This window comes from Coenobita brevimanus, chromosome 94 (assembly GCF_032717465.1).
Source record: "Coenobita brevimanus isolate Jiangsu-jjx chromosome 94, ASM3271746v2, whole genome shotgun sequence".
NCBI lineage: Eukaryota > Metazoa > Arthropoda > Malacostraca > Decapoda > Coenobitidae > Coenobita > Coenobita brevimanus.
This window is the reverse complement of record NC_137047.1, coordinates 27,091,513-27,109,408: the sequence shown is the minus strand read 5'-3', so window position 1 is coordinate 27,109,408 and position 17,896 is coordinate 27,091,513. Positions and strand designations below refer to the sequence as shown.

At 46.1% G+C, this 17,896-nt stretch overlaps 1 protein-coding gene across 1 annotated transcript in view; it reads left to right on the top strand.

Annotated features, from left to right (window-relative positions):
- Positions 1-2,436: 2,436 nt before the first annotated feature.
- Positions 2,437-17,896, top strand: part of LOC145412871 (uncharacterized) — a 64,649-nt gene continuing 49,189 nt past the window's right edge. Inside the window, exon 1 of the mRNA XM_080282671.1 lies at positions 2,437-3,324. Coding sequence (XP_080138797.1) covers positions 2,437-3,324 — 888 coding nt within the window. The remainder of the gene's footprint in view (positions 3,325-17,896) is intronic.

Below are 17,896 nucleotides of genomic sequence, written 5' to 3'. Positions count from 1 at the left end.
GGTTATCGTATTCGGTACAATGTCATCATCCTCTTTATATTCTTGCTTTCGGGAGATTATAATTATTTAGCTAACGAAGAACCTATTGCAGAGAAGTGGCTGAAATCAGTCTCTCTTAGCCCCTCAACGGCTGGGAAGTTTTTTATGTTTTTCTATTTATGCATTTTGTACATTCGTGCATTTGATGCATTTCATGAGAAAATATATAAAAAAAAAAAAAATATATATATATATATATATATATATATATATATATATATATATATATATATATATATATATATACGTGTGTGTGTGTGTGTGTGTGTGTGTGTGTGAGTGAGTGAATATGTATATATCGCATGCCTTACTCACAAGAGACGATAATTTTCATTTTTAGCTTTGGACACGCCTTCCACACTTTAGGAGTCAAGAGTGCGTGGTTACTAAAGAAAGAGGTAAGGGGGAAGGGGTGTTGTGATGGTGATGAAGGCTATTATGATGGTAATGGTTGTTATAAATAGTTGTCTGCTGTGACTGTGGTTGCTGTGAACATATACCTGCCGGGAATTGTGCATGTAGATTTTCCATCCTATTTTCAAAAGTGAGTAATGGAAGGGTACAAGCAAGGGCATCATTTTTAACAGATATTTGTGTTACAGTTATGGATATTAGATGTTGTCAGCCTGCATCCCACATTACCGATTCAGTGTAGTTAGCGGGGATTTAGAGAGGCCAGACTCGTAGGCTTGTTCTGTCAACGTCTTACGCGTCAGAATTTATCGTAAAAATTTGGAGACTATTTTTCCTTTCGCGATCTGTGTGTTTAGCCCGCCACTCAAATGATGAATTTTCTATAACACCACCGACACACGATGTAGTTTATAGCTTTAGCGAGACTTTTTCAACCTGGAGGATTTACAAATAGTTTTCTTTAATCTTTTCACGTCTACAGGTCCTTAGTTGAAGAAAGTCATCGAGAGAGAGAGAGAGAGAGAGAGAGAGAGAAACGCTATGGGAGTGAAGAGGGTTAAGAATCCGTACCATAGTTGCCGTAGGAATTTTTATAGTGGCTGGTGATGGTGGTGGTTCAGAATAGGTAGTTGCGGTGTGTGTGTGTGTGTGTGTGTGTGTGTGTGTGTGTGTGTGTGTGTGTGTGTGTGTGTGTGGTTGAGAGACTGTTGTTACTGCAGTGACTGGGGTTATATGTTGTACTAATTTCCCAGAACTGTGGCTCCTAGTGGCCCTTGTGTGAGTCAGTGGTTGTTGTGGTAGGCGTGGGTGAATGGTTATATTAGTAGGTGTGGGTATATGGTAGTAGTGGTTGGTGAAGGTGAATGGTTGTTGTTGTGGTTGTTATAGCCTAATTGATGTGAATGCCTGGGTGGTGTGGTGTGGTGCGGCTGGTGTGGTGTGGTTGGTGGGTTGGTGTGAATGTCTGGCTGGCATGGTGTCGTGTGGTGTAGTATAATTGGTGCGGCATGGTGTGCTTGATGTGAATGGTATGATTGCCTGGTTGATGTGATGTGGTTTAGTGGAGTATGGTTGGTTTGGTGTGGGTGGTGATGTGATGTGGTGTTAGTGTCTCTTTGGTGTGGTGCGGTGTGGTGCTAGAGCTTTTTGATAACGTGTGGTGTGAATACCTGGATGGTGTGGTGTGATATGGTGTAAGGGCCTGGTTGGTATGTTGTGGTGTGAGTGCCTGTTTCATGGGCTGTGTTGTGGTTTGGTGTAGTGTGAAGACTTGATTGGTGTGGTGTAGCTGGTGTGATTGCCTGTTTGGTGTGATGTGGTGAGAGTGCCTGGTTGGTATGTTGTGGTGTGGTGTGGCTGGTGTGAGTGCCTGGTCGGTGTGGTGTGGTGTAGCGGCCGCAAGTCATGTGGACCGCTACCTCACCTCCTCCTCCACACACCTGATGCTCCGCTGCTCTGCCGGACGTACGACACAATAACAATTCACGCAGTTCTCAAGGCTTTTTTGGTGGGGTAACGGGACATGATGTGGGTGGGAGTTGTTGCTGGGTATGAGGCTAATGATGCTTGGAAATGATTGTGGATGAGTGTAAATGAGTTATTGGATCGGTTTATGATGGTGTCACGGCGCATGGGGAGGCGGCATGATGGCAGAAGTGCGGCGGTGGCGGCGGCAGGACGTGGTGTAAAAAGTGTGTGAGCGGCGCAGGAGACGGAGTAGTGTTTAGAAGGACGTGAGTGGTGGTGTCTGGCTCCTGGTGCCTGGCCACACTCTCGCTGTGCCCTTTGCATGTTACACACGTGCCACTTTTGCTGTGCTGACACACATCCTATTGTGCCATACTAGACCTGACTCTTGTTACAGTTGTGTACGTGCCGACTTTCCACAGAGAGATTTATCGGTGCAAGACTCAACCACTTACTACCTGCCTTTCGTGACTGCCTTGAGCATCGCCACATGGTAGACGAGGGTGTCAGTAGGTGATGCCCTCGCGTGGCTGGGAGCTTGCCTCCAGCATGGGCACCCTAGCGGCGCCCAGGGAGCGACTGGGATGCCTGCCGCTGATGCCCCCTGCCTCGCGCGCTAAGACATCCCTCTCCTTCTGCGACACCGGGGAATGGCGCCGCAGCACTTCACCTGCCCCGTCCACCCACAGCGGCCATTCGTCCCCATCAGAGGTCGGTGACTCCGGCGTATGTTCGGAACATGACACACCACCACCAGCACCGCGCCCCCTCCGCCGCCATGCCTCCTCGGACTCCGACAGCGAGAGTAACCTCTCCAGCGACTCCCTGCCGGAGCCATGTCATGTTCAGCAGACCAATTACCATTGGACACCTGCTCTGCGCCGTGCACCTCGCCCTCTGCCGGCCACCACACGTAAACCCGTGCTACCGGAGTCGCTGCTGCAGGAGCTACGGGAGAAGTGGGAGGAATTGCATAAGCGAAGACTGCGGCAGAGTGAAGGCGGCAGTCATGAACGTGGGCAGGTGGGCAGGAGCAACGGGCAGTGTCAGTGGACAGCCAGCCGCCACGCACATCGCCACTCTCTCCCCGCCAGCCCCACTCTATCACGAGCCTCCTCCACCTTTCCCTCCTCCCTTTCTCTGTGCGAGGAGCACCCCGACCCACCATCACGCTCCCCTCTGCCCCTGGAGGCGTGGCGACCCATGGGAATCGTAGGACAGGACGATCACTCTCTGTACGAGTGTCGTGATGATACGGCAGGCCAAGGTTTCGCCGGTCTGAGAGACATCTTCTCCCCTCAGGTGCCCGCCACCATCAGGAGCGGCAAGGGCACCGTGCGTGGTGTCAAAAACCGTGTCAGGGCAGGCATCGCTACCTTCACGTCCGACCAGCGCGTCAACAAGGTGAGTCCACCAGCCTTAGATACACAAGTGGGATGCTGGTGTCACTCGGGGGCTGGAGCTGGGGGGCCCTGGCAGCCGCGATCCTGGATGCAGCATCATAAACATTTCCAACACATCGACATCACACAACCCACACTACAACAGTAGGAACAGACACCACGGCTACATTGCCGATGTGTGTGTGTGTGTGTGTGTGTGTGTGTGTGTGCTGGAAATGTTGTGTGTTTGTCATCCCGGTCAACTACCATCTTGCAACACAATTATTGCTCCACTCTCTCACTCCATAAGATCGCACCCAGTTGCTTCAGTCACCCATCATTGCACACACACACACACACACACACACACACACACACACACACACACACACACACACACACACACACACACACACACACACACACTCATTCACCCATTTATTCCCTCCCTCACACACTTCATATCCCCGATCTCAGCTGGCAGTCTTTAAAAACCCTTGAGAATACACCTCTCTTTTACTTCCTACTTTCGCCTCTCTTACTCTTACTTCCTCTTCTTTCTCTTCCTCTTTCCTCTTCTTCATACGTCTACTTATTTCTTTCCCCCTCTTTTTTTTCAGCCCTCACTACTCATTTTTATTTTTTCCCTCTCCTCTATTTCGTTTCTTTCATCTCATTCTCTACTCTTAACCCTCTCTTCCTCTTTCTTCCTCTCTTTTCGCTTCTCTCCCTCTTTGTTCTTCATAAGTCTGTTTCTTCCCATTCTCTTTTCCATGTCTATCACTTACATCCATTTTCTGCCTCCTCCTCCTCCTCCTCCTCCTCCTCCTCCTCCCCTTATTGCTTGCCCTTTCTCTTTCCTCTTCCTGTTTCTACTCATACCCCTTTCTTGCTTTTCCCTCTCTTCTCCTTTCTTTCACTATTTCCTCTTCCACTTACATCTCACTCTTTTTCTTCTCTCTTTCACCTCCTCTATTTTTTTCCCTTCTCCTCTCACTTCAGACACTCTCTCTCTCTCTCTCTCTCTCTCTCTCTCCACCCTTTCACTTCCCTCTCTCTTTTCTTCTCTCTACCTTTCACATCCACTCATTTCACCTCCCACACCTACCTTTCTCCTCCTCACACTTACATCTCTCCGGACAGCTGAGCGGTTAGTGTGTTCCTGTCTCTATTCTCAGTCCATTCACGATGATCAAGACGTTTATTATTTTATTCCTGGTCCCGATAAACGATTTCATTCCAACTAGAGCATTTTCACCCCACCTTGGCCGTGATTTTCGTCCTTTTGTAGCCATTTTCCCGTAACTCAGTGGCAGAATAAGGCAGTAAACGTCTCCACATCCTTTCCTGGAATATCTTCGCGGCTGGCATCATATTCCAGTGTTATATCGTGCTACAGCTCAGCATTCGAGATGGAGAGATAGCAATTTTACGCCAAGTTGAAGTGAATAGAGTAAAGGATTGGCCACTCTTTTTATAAGGATTAAGGACAGTCTCCATTCATCACTTCACCACCAGGGGTTGTATTTATTAACTCTCCTGAGCTTAAACTGTGTAGGTGAATCCCTGTTTACAATTTTATCTTCACTCACACAATTACCGATCACTGCACAAAGAGACAATATACAAACCAAACGATCTGTGGTAAAAAAAAAAAAATGACTTATGGAGACTTGTGTATCCTATTAATTGATTAGGATGTTTATTAATCCAATCCCAGATGTTTCCCAGAAGTTAAGTAAGACCGTATGATGGAAGAAGAAAGAGCGAAAAAACGTCACCCTGCGGAAGGAATAAACCCGAGTTGGATGCCAGCAAGGGTTAGACATTTGTGTGAGTGTAATAATGTCCTTTTATGTATCCTTTCATGGTCACATTCTCTCGTGATTCCCTGGATGGCATTAACGTGGAGTGCCCAACCATCGGCCCGCCACTCATTTATCATCCGACCCTCTCCATTATAATTATATGCTACATAAATTTATCCACTTTTCAGGCACTGGAATCCACTTTTTTGTTGTAATATGTAACGATTTATATACGGTTATTTTCGTCATGGCCAGTGTAACTACGATCCAGATTCAACAAGCATGATTAGAGAGGCCAGCAATATAACAGGACGTGAATTACAGAAATCATGCCGTCCCACCACATTTGTTCTTATTATACAGCTCTTCCCAGCTTTTGTTCGCTGTGGAGTTTGGCTCGTATCCAGAAATTGTTGACGGTTCCTGACATAAACAATACAGAGTCTCTCATTCACTCACACAGCTACTCCAGCAACACGTTTGGATATGTATTACCACGATCAAAAGTTCCCCGACACTTCCTTGCCGGCTGTAGCGGTGGAAATGTTTAAATATATTTCGTGCCGGCAGTAGGAAGCACAGATAGAAGTATACTCGCTGACGTTCGGGGAAGAATGAAAAATACGGATAGAAGGGCACAATTTCGGCAAGGGGCTGTGGGCAGATTTTCGCTCATGATAGTATTACTTAACCCACACTGCATCTGTTGAAAGCATCGCATACTCCTACCCATGGACGTGATGTAGGTAGAGGGTGTGATGTCCTCTCCAGTGACAGAACGTGGTATACCTTGAGAGCCTGTGGAGCATTTGTCTTTCGGGATCATAAAACACGAGTTGAACGTGTCCAGTAGAACTTGCCCAAGCAGGTACAAGGCGTGAGAAAGCCAGTCGGTATACATACATACATACATCTACTCTCTCTACCCTCTTCCTTTTCGTCTCATTTCCAGCTTTTGTACTGTTTCGTTCTCCCTCTCTTCCATTCATTATTTTTCTCTTACTCTCGTTTCCTCTCGGTTTCTTGTTCTTACATCTTCCTCACCTTCCCTTGTTACTGTTCTCTTCAGTTCGTCACCTGTACTAGCCTGCTCTTCTCCTGCATTTGTTTCCTCTCCTTCCTTTTCCTATCCCCTCTCCATCCTCTCCCTGATATCACTCTCTCTCTCTTCTGTTATCACTTTTCTCCTCTCACTTCTTCATGTCTCCCACCTTCCATTTCCGTCATTCATTTCCTCTTTCCACTCGCCCTTACCTTCATCTCACTCATGCCCTTCTTTTACCGTTTTGTTTTCCTCCTGTTTACCTCTTCCTTCCTTCTCTTTCCATATTTAGTTTCCCTCCACCCTCTTCCTCTTCCCCTCTCCTTTCTCCACATCTCCTTCCTGTCCTTCCTCTTCCTCGTCTCCCTCTCCTTCCTCCTTTTCTTGCCTTCACTCTCCCTCGTCTTCCCGTTATCCCTCTCTTTCTTCCTCTTCCTGTTCTCTTTCATCATCTACTCTCACCTATTTTCAACACCTGATTTCTCCCTCGTCTCTCATTAATGCCTTCTCAACCTCCTCCTTCTTTTACTTATTTTTCCGCTTATTTAACCTTACAATACTCTTATCACATCAACTTGGCCTAAAACTCTTATCTGTCCATCTTAAACACGAGTTGTAACGAAAGATCACCACTAGAATATAACGCTACGAATTGTTACGAAAAGCATGTTGAGCCATAGTGTGTCTTTTTCTCCTATTGACTTGCAACGGGAGATTAACGCTAATTTTTTATGCTAGTCACGAAGAAGTGCTGTGAAAAGGATGAAAAGCCGTAGTACTGTCTTATCCTGTCACTGAGGTACGGGTAAATAAACTACAGGTTAACGAAAATGTCCGCCAAGCTACGATGAACAGAGTATACCCATCGTCCATATGTTTGTGTATTTCATTGTATTTCATTCTCTGTCTCTCTCTCTCTCTCTCTCTCTCTCTCTCTCTCTCTCTCTCTCTCTCTCTCTCTCTCTCTCTCTCTCTCTCTCTCTCTCTCTCTCTCTCGACCCACATACCTCAAGAAAAATCTCTCCCTCAGCACAGGATAACAATCGCCTCTTCGACCTTGCCTTATACTCCAGTTGACGTCACGCATTTTTATCAACTTCATAGAGGCTTACGACAGCTAAGAAGTTAAAAAGCTATCTTAATTACGCTTTGTCTGAGAATTGATAACGGTGTACTCCAATCCAATGGCAGGTAACTTTATTCTTCTTTGGGACAGCGTTCGGAGGGTTAAGTTTGGTTTCCTAGCACACTCAGACCCTCCATAACTCGCTCTCAGCTAAATGAAATCGACTGGCCTGGAATAGAGTCCCAGAGTTGCCCAGACCGTGAAAGGGTTTAAGGCTCCTATGGTTCACTCTCAGGTGAACAAAACCGTGTGCCGTTGGCATAAATTACTGGAGCTGCCCCAACCTTGAGAGTGTTTTCCTACTTCGTAATGCTATTTTTTTTGTCCCTGTCCTGCCTGACTACCATTGTTTTCCAGCATATTTTCCTATTTTCGTATTTTTCCTCCCTACACACTTATTTTATCTACTATATTTAGTTTTTGTCCTACACCCAGTTTATTTTTTTTTTTCTGCTTCCTAACAACATAATTCTTGACACAGAAATGTAAAATGTATTATGTACCATGTAAGATACTGTCCTATACATATACAGTTCAACACGCTGTACAGTATAAGGCCGACACCCATCACTCTTACGTTCCTATTAATATTCCCTGCCATCCTTCCTTATCATTTCCCTACCAAGTTTCTTTACCTCCTTCCCTAGCTTACCTCTGTTCCTACCAATTTTCAATCATCTCTTCGTACGTTTCTTCAGTGCATACCTCCCGTCCCTGTGTGTTTCCTTGGGTCATGCCTGCTGTCCAACCCCCTTCTCATACTTCTACCCCCTTGCTTCCTGCCTTCCCCCTGCCTGTCTGCCTACCACCCTGCCTACCTATTTACCTGCCTTACACCCTGCCTGTCAGTCTGCCTACCACCCTGCGTGTATGCCTCGTTACTTGTCTGTCTGCCCACTTTTCCCCCGTCTGCATGCCTGTCCTTGCGCTTCTGTTTGTTTTCCTTCTTGCCTGCCTTCCACCCTACGTGCCTGCGTCTGTAACTCCCTCTCTTCCTGTGTGTGTGTGTGTGTGTGTGTGTGTGTGTGTGTACAGCCTACCCACCTATGCACGTGCGTGGTTGCCTGTCCAGTGGTTACGTAACACACTCCCTGACTCTTTCACCCGTTCTCCGGATTTTTTTTTTTCCCTCTCACTGCTTTCCTTTCCTTAAACTGGCTCCGTGTCCTGCCTGCCTACCTGCCTGCCTGCCTGCCTGCCTGCTGCTGCCCTACTTCAACACCTGCTCTTCTGCTAACTGCTTGATAACCTTACTGAATACTAGCTAACTTATATCCATGCCTGCCTGCTTTTCTGACACTTCAACTGATGCCTTGTCTTCCTGCTTGCTAATCTACCCCAAACCAGTGTTCTACGTGCCTGCCTTCCTGATTGCTGCCCTGTCTACTTTCTCGACTGCCTGCCTGGTTCCTATCTGTCTGCTTGCTCACCTAGGCTACTTCTGACCTTTCTATCTTCCTCACTGTCTACCCACTATCCTGCTTGCCTACCTGCTGACCTATTTTCATACCTGTCTACCTTTATTACTGCCTGCATGCCTGCTTGCTGAGTTACTTCTGACCTTTCTACCTTCTTGACTGCCTACGCCGTATCCTGCCTGTCTGCCTGCCTGGTAACCTACTTTCTGATCTGCTTGCCTCCTTGACTAGTTTCCTGCTTATCGACCTACTTTCATACCTATCTGGACTTCTCCCTGCTTGATAATCTACTTTCTGACCTGCTTATCGTCCTAACTGCCTACTACTTACCTTACCTCCTTCTCTGCTTACTTTCCTACCTCCTGCCCTTCCACACGACCTGTTTCCCAACTTTCTACCCTGCCTACCTGCCTGACTTCTGCTAACCTAACTCCTTCCCTGTTAACCTGCCTAACTCCCTACCTACCTAACTTCCCACATCCTGTCTTCCTATCTGCCTACTGCCTTAACTGCCTAGCATCCTACCTACCCACCTTCCTTTCTGCCTTCCTTCTTGTCTACCTACTTACCTACTTTCCTACACTCCTAGCTTCCTACCTCCTAGCTTCCTACCTCCTAGCTCCCTATATGCCTTCTAGATATCTTCCTTACTGCCTCCCTTCCTAACTACCTACCCTCCTTCTTGTCTACATTTCCATCAACCTGCCTTTCTGCATCCTGCCAACCTACCTTCCTGCCTGGTTACCTTCCTTCCTGCCTAACTGCCTACCTACACAACTGCCTGCCTCCATAACTTCCTACTTTTTTTTGTCTGCCTATCTGCCTAACACCTTACCTTCGTTACTTCCTATATACCTAACCCCCTGCCTTCGTAACAGCCTACCTACCTTCCTAACTGCCTACCTTTGTTACCTTCCTCCCTTCTAACTTACTTCCTTAACTGCTTACCTTCCTAGCTGCCTTCTCTTTTATCTGCCTACCTTTTTAACTGCCTACTTTCCTGCCTGCCTTTCTACTTCGTGTCCTGCCTGCTGACCCACTTCCCCTCGTGTCTGCTTCTTGCATGACCAGCAGACTTTTTCCTTTCCTTTTTTATTTTCATCATTTCCTTTCACCTGCCACGACCGGTGAAGAAATACATGAGGAAAATTATAAATGAAAGTGGTGATGTGGTGGGAGAGAGAGAGAGAGAGAGAGAGAGAGAGAGAGAGAGAGAAACTTGGGGGAAACTTAAGAGAGAAGAGAAACCTTGACTGAAGAAGAGGAGGTAGAAAGGCAAGTGGAGAAGAGAGAGTGGAGGAAACTTGGGTGATCAATTGTAGGAAACTTTTGATGTGGAGAGAGAAAGAGGGAGAGAGAGAGAGTAGGTGGGTGTCAACACTTGGGAATTTCCCTGATTACTCACGATGATATGAAGAAGGAGATAACGGGAGATGAGGACGAGGAGGAAAGGGGAAGAAGATGAGGAGGAGAAGGAGGAGAAAGAGGAGGAAGTTAGGGAGGAGGAGAATGGAGAGGAAGACATGGAGAAGGAGGAAGGAGAGGGGGATAAGGAGGAGGACAAAGGGGAGGGATATGAGGAGACAGAAGAGAATAAAGGAGGGAGATGAGGAGGAGGAGGAGGAGACAAGAGAAGGGAGATGGGGAGGAACAAGTCGAGTTGGGACCCTTCAGTGATTTTCCATAAGTTCTGTCTGTCTGTTCGTCTGTCTGTCATCCCACTAGGAGTGTAAAGACCAGGGACTTGGACGCATCCAGAGATTTGAGGCGTGTGACTGGTCGTCATCCTCCGAGTAGCATTATTGTGAGCGATAAACCCAAACCACATCTCGGATACTATCCTTTCTAGGCTGCATCCGGTTGGAAGACCTGATCCCTCAAGACCACCAAGTGTCCAATGCGTACTATGGCTACCACCCAGCGTGGTATATATGTTCCGGAGCTACAAGAAACCATCTGGTTTTAAGCCAGTTCAGAGTAACCTGAGGGTGGCACTACATCGAGTGACTGGACAGTGCCCCTCCACCTCCCAATGGCATAAATATACTCCATGTATGGGTAAAATTGTTCCTAAGAAAGGGAAACAAATTTGGCTTCCCATACACGTTCTACCGGTGCCAGCAGGAAAAGTGAGGATGACCACCATGCAACGTAAAAACTAGCGTCATAAAAATTGTGTCAGACAGGAAGAGCCGAGAGCATGTCATAATATGCAGAGGAAAGTGTCCTTATCTTTTGCCCATCTTGAATACTGAGTGGCATCTACATATTAAAACTTAAATATAGTGCTGACAACGAAGAATTTCTATGGAAAGGATGTAGAACCATTAGTATTGTCTTATTCTGGGACTGAGATACAGGAAATACGATGCAAAAAGATAAAACCCTCCGCCACGTTAAAGAAGAAGTATAGTAGCGTTATCATTGTCACGTTGTAGTTGTTTTTCCATTTACAAGGAAGAAAATAAATTACTGGCGTCGTTACTGTACTTAGGTGAGGGAGTTGCAAGGAGAAGGACTAGGAGGAAAGCCTATCAACTGCACGAGAGTCATAAAGGCAAACAGTCAGTATTTGCTAAGTCTCAGTTTCCCCCTAGAACACGACCCGGAATAGTCGGTGTTAAATCCAGGTCTCTTGTAATTGTGCTGCTGGGTGAACAGAGACAAGGGTGAAGCAGTCTCTGTCTTCGAGTCTGACCGGCCCAAGATCGAACGAGAGAGAGAGAGAGAGAGAGAGAGGTGAAGGGGTAAGACACCTACTGTATGATTCACTCTGAACTGATCACAGTCACCTAGCGTCAGCTAGAATACAGGACTAGAGTTGTTCCTACTCTTATGAGGGTTGATGATGCCAATATTGACACTCTTAGGCTCCTTGGACACAACCAACTGAACATCATTATCTGGCGCTACTGGAAAACAATACTAGAGTTGCCCTGACCGAAAGAGAGTTAAAACGTTACGTTGATACACAAACAACACAAACTTTATACTTCTTTACTAGGTGGTCCTGCCTCAATACTAACAGGAACACCAATCACAGGAGTTAAGAAACAGGCCTGCAAGGTAGAAAGCTCGTTCCCGGCCTACAGGAGTTCCGGTAAATGTCGAAAAAAAAAAAAAAAAAAAAAAAAAAAAAGAAACTAGAAACCTCACCTTGCAGGACTGGCATGAGAGAAAGAACTAATTTTATTACAGGACTGGTAGAAAGTAGTAATGCAATCTCCTGATCCTGGAAAAAATATCACTATTACTATTTTATTGTCTTCGTAGAGCATTATGTATCATACGAGCTTTTATTGTAACTCTTGCAATAAAAAATTAATATGGAGTCCACTTTAGGACTGGACCTTCCCCTCGGAGTGAGAGTGGTAACCAGAATTAGCCTTTCTGCACGCTGACCAAGTACGAATGGGGAAGCTGCGTGTTTAGGGAGAGTGATACATGTGGCAGTGGAGGCGTCGTGATGGGTATGTTTGTGTGCGTTTCAGTCTGTGTATGCCACTGATAGAACAGACGAGGTGCCAACAAAATGTGCAGGACACGTGCAGATCACGAGGTGAATACGGTACCACCACGCCTCTGTGGCTTATTTTCTTACATCATTATTTGTTAATGCTGAGGAGCTGCATCTACAAGAAATTAATATTCACACACACACACACACACACACACACACACACACACACACACACACACACACACACACACACACACACACACGGTATATAAATTTCCAACACTCCTACTTTTAATTGCATCTCACACCATATTGAGCTGTTTCTCATTTTGACTTTGCCCGCTTGGGGAAAGGCAGATTCTGGCTACTACTTTCCCTCCCAGGAAACCTGTTACGTTATAAAGCTTGAACTACTGTACGACAAAAGGTTATGTATTCTAAAATAGAGAGAGAGAGAGAGAGACCTTCGATAGATAATAAAATAATCACAAGAACAAGTTTATGGTTGACAATTTATAGAGAGCAGAGTCGTACACACACACACACACACACACACACACACACACACACACACACACACACACACACACACACACACACACACACACACACACACACACACACACACACACACACACACACACACACACACACAGTCATAAAACGTAGGCCTATGCAGGTAAAAGTAAAGGGCAAAGTAAGATGGATCACAAGCACAAGAGATGCCTGGTCTAGAAAGCACCACACCAGCACTCCACACTGGCCTCCACGCCGCTTGACCTTGCATTAGTAAAGTTCACAAAAGGTCACGTGACTTTTTCTGACCCCCGCCCTGCCCACCACACCTTGCCCAAGACACAGGAGGCAGGTTTAGTTGCAGATGTCAGGGGTTGTGGAGGAAATGTTACTTGTGCTACAGAGAGATTGTGTGGCACCATTTCTGTAGTTTTTTACTCCACACACTAATACTACCCTCCGGCCCTCCCTCCCACCTTGCCTTGCCACTGTATCGTTTAATCTACACTTAATCATTCCTCTTACACCCTATTTACATCCCACGTATATACACTCATCTTCTCCCACTTAACCTCTCACCCTACTTTTTTTTTATTCTCCCTGCCTCACATCCCAACTCCTGCCCCTTCCTCGCCCACCTGTCTTCTCATTTTACCCACTCCACACTTCCGTTTACACCCAGACCCCCCCCCCCTCATCCTACCTGTCCTCTCGCCGTACTTACTTCACACACCCTCTTTGACACCTACTTACACCCAGTCCTTTTTCACCCCTCACCTTACGGTTCTCTCTTTCAAACTCCTCTTACTTCCAGCCCCCTCTCACACCCCTTAACACGCAACCTCTTCCCCACCCCAACTCACCTCTCCTCTCTTACCCCACCTACTCGATACACCCTCCCTCACGCACCTCTCACCCTACTTACCTCCAGCCTCCTCCCACAGTCTATCGCTTTCTCATCACACCCAGCGTCCTTCCACATACCCCCACACCCTCCTTCTCTCTCCACCCTTACCGAGCTCTCTCCCTCACCCGCCCACTTACAACGCACTTTCACACCGCTTTTTTTCTGTTTATAAGATGGTTAGCAGCATGAGAAGAGGTTTGGGCAAGAACGTACTGTGGGTGAAGCAGAAAACAGTGATACTCTGTAGCTGAGTGGTGTTGGTTACAGGATGTTGCTTGAGTTGGCGCTGTGCTACTTTGTAGCCTTATTTCTATACCCCCTCCATACTGAGTGTGTAGGCGTGGAGGGGGGAAGGGAAGTGTGCTTCTATTTTGTGTTCAAGGAAGAAGTTTTGAGTTAAAAACTTAACCAATTCTTGGGCAAAACTGAACAGTCTAGTACAAAAGTTCGCCTAGTGTTACATTTCGGTCACTTTCCTCCCTGACTCACCATATTAAATCCATCACCTGAGTGCAGAGAAACATACGCAGACTCTCTCAGAATAGGAATATGAGTCACACTGGAAAGTACAAGGTAGAAGAGGTGAAATATTAAGTTAAATTTTGTCCCCAGCTGTACACTTCACCAGCTGCCTCCACACCACCGCCTCCCACACCCACCCACACGACATCCAATATCTCCACCGCCCCCAGCTCGGATTAAAAACGATTGCATGTACATAATGCTTTGTCACATTACATCCTGCTCACCTATTTACCCCTAGTTTCTGGACCCAAACCCATAGATCTTACGGCTGGTTTGATAGAATGATGAAGATAAAGGAGAGATCTGATATATGACAGAAAAAGGATGTATGGTTAACACTGATACACATAACTAGCAAGCACTGACCAAGTTTTCATGGACCAGTAAATCTTAGAACAGCTTGAGCAAGAACCCAGATACGGAATGCGAGGACGGACAGACAGCAAACCAGTTGAGAGATAAAACCCACATCTGAGCCGGACCTTGAGTGAAGCAGGTTAATTGAAGGGTGGATGTTGCAGGACTGTCTGAAACTACACTTGTTGATGATGGTGATGATAATAATGATGATGATAACCCTCTTTCATCACACCAGTGACCCAAACACACCTTTACCCCTTAACCTACTTGCTTTACTATCCATGTTTCCAGCTCTTACAATTAAACACCATAGCCATAGTCGTCTCTGTAACAGTCTCCAAAGGGCCATTAGGTCTGCTGCTGTTTGCATTCCTGTTTACACCTTCATTAGATATCCACAGCATGGTGTGGAGACCTACTTTCTTAGCTCAGTTTCTGTGTTCGTCTTCTTTCTTTTTCTTTTTTTTTCTTTTTTCCAAACAGTGCTAACCCTTCATTTCTGCACCAATTGATTTCAAACTTAATACAATTGTTCCTTAGGCAGATACTTCCAGACATGTTTTTCTATCTATCTGTGTGTCTATAGTCAGACGCCTCAATCCTGTAAGGGGTGGCCACAAACAATTCGTCTCCATGTCGCCCTGTCCCCTGACATTTCGCTGCCCTCCCTCCAGCCCACACACCCTCTCTCTCATATACCCCTCCACTTCATCCCTCCATCACATCCTCGTTCTCCCCCTCTCCTCCTCTTCCACCTCAGTCACATACACTCTCCTTTTTAGTCTCTCTCTCTCTCCATCCTCCTCCACATGGCCAAACCATCTCAGTGTATTTCTCCTGACGCTTTTTATCACATGCTTTTCCCTTTTTTTTTTTTTTTTTAAATCAGGTCTTTTAAAGGGTTCTGTGTGGTCAAAGGAGAGATCAGACAAGCACACAAATTTGGGATCCTCTATTCTTGTATATTCACAGATCTAGACAATTTGCACAGAAGTATGTCATTGTACTGGTGCTGTGCGGAGACCATATTGCATTACCTTGAAGATGTTGGCGATATTAATTTACATATTGTGTCACCCCCTGCACTCCCCACATTCCACCCATCCACTCCATCATTCCATCACGCAAAGTTCTGTCCCCACTCACCCTCCTTAGTATCCCTGACCTCCATCCATTTGCACCCTTCAGTCAATCCATAGCAGTCTCCATCCTCCCCTATCCTGTCCACCATTGCCAGTCTTTATACGTGCCCTCTAAACCTCCACCTTCACTCATTCTGTACTCCTGTTCACCAGGTGTTATTCTCAGTTATTTTCGTGCTTCCCTGATGAAACTCTCTGCCCTAACACACCCCCACAACCCACCCCAAACACCCATCCACACTCTCGTTTACACAGCCACACCCTCTACACACACACACACACACACACACACACACACACACACACACACACACACACACACACACACACACACACACACCTCACTCAGCACCCTTACACATCCCACCCAACACACTCCTGCACAGACTCTCACCCTAACTCTGACCCACAGTCCACTTCAACACTCACCTACACACCCCAGCCGAACACACACACCCACACCCCATCCAGACAAACACCAACGCTCACCGCAACACACACACACACACACACACACACACACACACACACACACACACACACACACACACACACACACACACACACACACACACGGCTAGTAAAAAAAAAGAAAAGAAAAAGTGGCTAATAGGTTAATGAGGAGCCAAATGAGAGGTATGACAGCGGGGTGTTGCGACCGTTGTGACCGTGGTAGGAGGGTCATCACACGGACAGTTACAGTACCTTGTGGATGGCCGTACGTGGAAGGGGTAGGCAGATTCAGGAACAAGGTGAGTGAGGAGGGAGGCAGATTCAAGAGGGAGATGGGTGGGGGGAGAGATTCAGAAAGAGCGTTGATGAGAAGAGGGTGAATTTTTAGGAAGAATGTGTATAAACAGAGAGGAAGATTCAGGAACTGCCGATAAGGAGGGGGAAGGGAGATTCAAGGAGGAGGTGGGTGAGGTGGAAGATTCAGATTGGAGGGTTAGGATAGTATTATTATTATTTTCATTATTTGCTGCTCCTGATATCAGTGTTTGGCGACTTTAGCTGTGTTGGCAAGATCACCTGCGATATTTTAAGAGCTGAGGAGAATGAGGCAGGTGGATAGATTGAGATACTTTCCTACTATCAAACGATTTTACTCAGGATGGATAACGAGTAGTGAAGGGGTTAATTCAGGCATTATCTAACTCCTGAAGATATCAGAAATAAAATTTACAGTATGTCATCGAATGGAAAGAGTTAAAAAGGAATGATTGGACAGACACTGTTGTAAAATAAGAGGAAAAAATTTTATGATGGAAGAAGCTATGAGAAGCGGAATAAGTAAAGACAATAAAGTTGAAAGTGAGACGTACCGTAAAAAAACTGAGATTGGGAAACATGAAAAGGGTTAACAATCAGACTCACACAACTCATTCTCAGCTGAATCAAATCGTCTTTATGTAGTAGGAATGGGATATTAGCGTTGTCCCCACCATGGCGAACTTGATGGTGTACCAGTCGGGCTCCGGTGACTTCTTCTCAGCTGAATAAATTAGTCTGGAGTTACCTGGAATATAATAAACAGAGGAGACGAGACCATAAGAAACGTGATAAAGGAGAGGCAGAGGCGGGAAGCTGGAAACGAGGGAGATGGAGAGAAAAGCAAGGGTGAGAAGATGTGGAGGTGAGAGTGGTTGGATAGGGTGAGGGAGAGGGTTGAGGCAGAGATGGGAGGAGCTTAAGACTAACTGTGTAAACGTAGAGTGATAAAGACTTTCGTTGACGTGGGAACTGGGGAAGGATTAGGAGAAGAGAACAAGAAATAGGAAGAGATTTAGCAAGAAAAAACGCAAAAATGATATTAAAACTCTCAGGCTGCCATGACTAACTCTCAGCTGAATGAAAGCGTCTGGCGTTAGCTGGCACAGAATACTAGAGTTGTCTTGACCATGAGAAGATTAATGGTACGGAACTAAAGCACTCTTATTTTCCTTTGGCCAGGTAAATAAAATCGTGTGGCGTTAGCTGAAAGAAGATGCTAAGGAATACACGACCGCGTGGGTGGGGTGGTGAGGCTAAAAGGAAGAAAGTGGAAAGGAATAAGGCAAGTATAAGGGAAACGGAGGATGAGGGAAGAAAACTAGGATGAAACAGCAGGTGTAAGGCAGAAGGAACTGTTAGGATTTTAAGGAGATAAGGAAGATAAAGGCGAAATGTGAAGAAACGTGAGGTGGGGGTAAGTGGCCTGATCTGAAAGGCGCCTTACTCTAAGCAACTTATTATTAATGTTGCGTCCTTACATTATCTGTCCTAATTTACGATATATATTTTTAGAAACGAC